Consider the following 5278-nt stretch of genomic DNA (forward strand, 5'->3'; position numbering starts at 1 on the left):
TGGGGTAGATATATGTAGGACATATACCCTATAATACAATAAGGAAAATTAGAGTTTTAGGTGAAAATAAATAATAATTATGATATATGGAAGAGAAAATGAGGGTAGTAGTCATTATAGTGTTTAATTCACCGACAGTAGTCTCAATCTACACCAATTTTATGTGTTAGAGAGAAAATCAAAATCAAAATTACCATATAAATTAAAATTTAGTCCTAACAACGTAGGACTAAATTTATGATAATTTTATCAAATTATAGAAATCGAATTCTAATTATAAACGGTTTTTTTTTATTTTGTATCTAAAATATTCTATTATGTACAAGGTTGAAATATCGATCTATATGTCAAAATATTCATAAATCGGAAGGATTTCAATATGAAAATTAAGGATTACTTGATGTCTCTAATATCATTTATAAAACATAGCAAATTATCTTGAATTTCAATACAGATATTAATATATAATGGCAATAAGATCTATAACTTAAAAGTAACCCAATTATTAATTTAAATAGTTTTTATAAGTTTAATAGAATGGGTTATTTGGTTCAAATTCACTCAATTGTGGCTTGTCATTACATATTAATATCTGTATTGAAATTCAAGATGTACTAATCTTTGTACTTTTTCTTTCATCATTCACACTATAAAATGAGTTAATTTTTTTTAAATAAAAAAAATTTACTACATGATAAATTATGATTGAATAATTCAGTAGGGTGTATAAAGATAAATGATGCCTGAAACGCAATAACTCCTATGTATTTTAAAAACATATATAATGTTCATATTGAAACAAAAAGTAACCCAATACCCATCTAATGCTTAAGTGCTAAATTGACAGGTTTAATATATAGTAGTTAACCTATTAGAGATCAAAGTGAGATTTATAGATCTTTTAAAAATGTTTAAATAAACAAATCTTAAATATACTTTTAAAATTAAAAAAAATAAATAGAAACAAAAACAAAAGTTAGCTAGGCATGAGTTTAGATGGGGGTGATCCAAAAATAGGAATCTAAAACAAATAGTTTAGAACTTGTTGGCTGATTTCGTTTTTAGTTGCCAACAATTAGTTTTCTGTTTTTGAAATCGACTTATTGATTTCTAAAGATAAAAATTTATTTTGAAAACTTTGTTTTCTTTTAATATTTTTATAATTTGGCTTGAATTATTAAAATATTAGCGAATAATTGGCTGAACAAAGGAAATTTAAGGGTAAAAATAGTATTAATTAATTTTAAAAAATAAAAAGAGAAAAATCAAATACCTATCCAACAGAAAATAGAGTTATATATTTCATATATACGCTATTTTATCTATGGGTTCGTAAAAAATTTAAATAGGAAAAAACACTAAAACCATGTAAATAGCGTTTTCAATATCACTTTATTGTTCAAAATATATATAATTCAAATACAATCCAAGTATTATTTTGGATAATCAATTAACCCAACAAATATTCATGGATCTAATCTAAAATAGAAATTGAGTCTTGATATACCACCAAACAGTCTTATGAACACAAACTTATAGTTTAACCTAACTCTTGTATTGGTGTACATTATTTATCCACAATTTTCATATTTCATCAATATTATCTCACGTATACATAAAAAAAAAAAAAAAAAAAAAAAAAAAAAAAAACATATATGTATATAACTTTTTTTTTTCTTTTTTTAGTTAATATATATATATATATATATAAAATATATTATCATATATAAAATTTATTCTATTGACTTCGAGGTATGAAGTTTGATCCCTCTACCCTATATATTATCACTATATATATATATCGACAACTTAGTGTTTTTTTTTTCTCTTTCCTTTTTGTTTTTTGAGTATAACAAATGGGGTATGAGGATTTGAACCACCATAACTTAAAAAAAAAAAAAAAAAAAAAAAAAAAAAAACTGTCAATTACTGTTGAGTTATGAACTCACCTTGGCAACAATTCAATCTTTATAGTTAGTAAACACATTTGATCTTTATAATCATCAGCCAATCAATCTACATAGGTAAAAAAGAAATCATGAAATCCCATATAATATTCAGAAAAAAAAAACACATTTTTTTACTATATAGTTATCATTGGATCCCTATGTTTCATATCATAGTTTGCTATTATAAATTAATTAACTAAAAAAGTTAACACCAAAGACTAAAAGTAAAAAATTGGACAATGAAATATAAAATCTCTTAAACTTAGAATCAAATAGAAACTAAACTCAAAATTCAAACGTAAAAAATGAAAATTTTGAAGCGAAGAGACTAAATGAAAACTATATACTAAAAAATTAGAGACAAATGTATTTTTTTTTTCAAATATTTTTACGACAAAAACTAAACCTTCTCTTCATTACAAATTTAAAAATATATACATTTACAATTTTGGAAGTATAAGAACCAGATCAATCAATACAATTTTTTTCAAAAACTAAATTGTTAATTATATGAAAGTTGAAGTACAAACAAGAAACGTGTCATTTAATCTAATTAATATCGATATCTAACAATAGAAAGAAAATATATTGATAAAAAAAGAAAAAAAAAAAGTGAAATTAGGGTTGATGAATAGTAGCCTAGATTCTAGTTTTAATTTTTCACCTTCCCCATCACTTCCCTATATTATGCTCCTTCCTCCTCTTTTGGTCCTCCATGTACTTTGGGCATCATATTCTGACAAACTCAATCTCTCTTTCCTTCATTCCCTCCCTCCCTCTTCCCCAAAATCATGGTATCATCAAAGAAGTTTAGAGGTGTTAGGCAAAGACATTGGGGATCTTGGGTCTCTGAAATTCGTCACCCTCTTCTGTAAGTCTCTTGTTTTCGTAATTAGGGTTTGTTTTTTTTATGGAATCTAAAAACTTAACTTGATAAGTTAAGAAAAAGTAACCATTTGTGTCGTCCTCTTTTTTTTTTTTTTTTTTTTTTTTTTAATAGAGTTTTAAACTATCTATCATGCTTACCAAGTAGAGATTGAGTCATGATATTATTAATCTCTCGGTCACTTTTCACTTACAAAATATTTAAGACTAATTTTGTTTTTTTTGAAATTATGCCTATACTTCCTTTTAATTTCTATTGTATGTTTTTTCATGACATGTGAATCCCTAGCAAAATTTAAAAAAAAAAACAATTTTTTTTAAATTGTGTGTGATTTAAAATTGACTTAATTTGATTTTGAAAATATTTTTTTAAGAGTAGATAATGAAGTTAAAGAAATGTAAGGGTATAGAATTAATGTTGATAGATTAACATTTCAAAAACAAGAAACAAAATGATTATCTAAAGTGAATTTTACTAAATAGAAAAGTCTGAAAAATTAGGTTTGAGAAGTCAAAGATATTTTTATTATTTTTTTATCATAGAAAACAATAAATTCTTTATTTCATATATGGATTTGAAGATTAAAACTAAGATCATTCAAAACTTTTACATATAAAGAGATAATTAATATCTAATTTAGTAAAGTTATGGTTGTGTTGATGAATTATTAATGACATTAAAATCAATAGTTAATAACAAAATAAATTGTGCCAATAGGTAATTGTATATTGCTGAAGAAAATAATAACCTTATGAAAGCTTAATAATCTTTTTTTTTTATTCATATTCTTCCAAAAAAAAAAATCTATATATAGGAAGAGAAGGGTTTGGCTGGGCACGTTTGAGACGGCGGAGGAGGCAGCCAGAGCCTACGATCAGGCCGCCGTCTTAATGAGTGGCCGGAACGCAAAAACCAACTTTCCAATGAGCCAAACAGCGGCGCAGGAATTAGGAAAACCCAACAACAACAACAATAATAATAATATCACTTCTTCATCTTCTCCAAAGGGCTTATCGGAGATTCTTCATGCCAAGCTCCGAAAATGCAGCAAGGCACCGTCGCCATCGATGACGTGTCTCCGACTCGACACCGAAAATTCCCACATCGGCGTTTGGCAGAAACGTGCTGGTCAACGCTCCGACTCCAGCTGGGTCATGACCGTTCATCTCGGAAAAACGAACTCCTCCTCCTCCTCAACCTCCGCCACCGCCGCCGCCGTATGCAGCGGCGACGGCGACAGTGGGTGGATGAGGAAGAATAAAAAAAGTGGCTGTTTTTCTGGTTTGATCTCGTCGGAAGATGGTGATGGTGCATTAATGGCGGCGAGTGGGACCCAGATGAGGAACTTGGAGATGGATGAAGAAGAAGAAAGAACTGCATTGCAAATGATTGAGGAATTGCTGAGCAGAAATTATGGTAACCCATCGGAAATTATTCAAGTTCAAGATCATAATCAAGGGGAAGCAACCTTTTTACCCTCTCTAATTTAACTAATTGAGATTATATATATATATAAAATTGTGCATCTACAATATGATATGATATGATATAGTGTTAAATTATTAATAACAAGGCTAAATTACCCCCCAAGAAAAAGAAAGAAAGAAAGTTTGCCCTTTGTTTAAAAGATATCATTGATTTTTCAAAAATTGTAATATTATCTATGACCTTATCTAAATGTTTTCTTACACATAAATTTGTTAAGACTTTTGGAATAGAAATTTAGGTTGGACTGAGTGTGATAGTGATTGATCAATTGAACTTGTGTAAGTCTCAATTTTCATTCTAAGCACCAATATAATAATCTCAGAATTTTAAGTTTCAATTATTGTTCAACTTCATATGCTCAAAGTTTTGAAATATTTTGAAAAAGCTAAAGACTTTAAAGAGAGAGTGATGTTTTTGAAATAAAGGGCAAAGAGGTAATTTAGTCTAATAATAATTCATGTATATGGATCTATTTAATTTATACATGTATCAATGTCGCACATGTAAACTGTACATTGGTATAAAATATCAAGTTTATTGTGAAAGAAATCTACTTTTCTTTTTCAATCTATATTAGAAGTATGTATTATTGAACATGATTTAACATGTATGTTGTTTTAACTGGTTGTGTTATTATTATTTTTTTTTAATTTACCATATGTGAGATAAGGAATCGAACTTTGACCTCAAAATTAATAATAAAATTTTTGTCAGAGTTATGCTCATCCGAATTAAGGATGACATATAATACTGTGTTTTATTTAGTCATAATAATTTTAAAATTACAATATTATAATTTCTTTTGCCATTTTTTTTATATATAGTCCCAACAAATTCAAGGGTTAGACACTGTTCCACATGATACTAATTATGTGGTTGGACATCTTCGATATATACTTTTTATAGGAATCGTTTTTGCTTTATTTGAAGGATTTTTTTACTATTTGTAGAAAAT

General features: G+C 27.1%; 1 protein-coding gene across 1 annotated transcript; it reads left to right on the plus strand.

The window, feature by feature from the left end:
* The first annotated feature begins 2636 nt into the window (after positions 1 to 2636).
* LOC120080144 (ethylene-responsive transcription factor WIN1-like) lies at positions 2637 to 4443 on the plus strand. Its single transcript, XM_039034712.2, has 2 exons — positions 2637 to 2820; positions 3650 to 4443. Exons 1-2 carry the CDS (start codon positions 2741 to 2743, stop codon positions 4323 to 4325), a joined length of 756 nt encoding a protein of 251 aa, XP_038890640.2. The 5' UTR covers positions 2637 to 2740; the 3' UTR covers positions 4326 to 4443.
* The last annotated feature ends 835 nt before the right edge of the window (positions 4444 to 5278 follow it).

This window comes from Benincasa hispida, chromosome 6 (assembly GCF_027475165.1).
Source record: "Benincasa hispida cultivar pf3 chromosome 6, pf3_genome.v1.1, whole genome shotgun sequence".
Classification (NCBI taxonomy): Eukaryota; Viridiplantae; Streptophyta; class Magnoliopsida; order Cucurbitales; family Cucurbitaceae; genus Benincasa; species Benincasa hispida.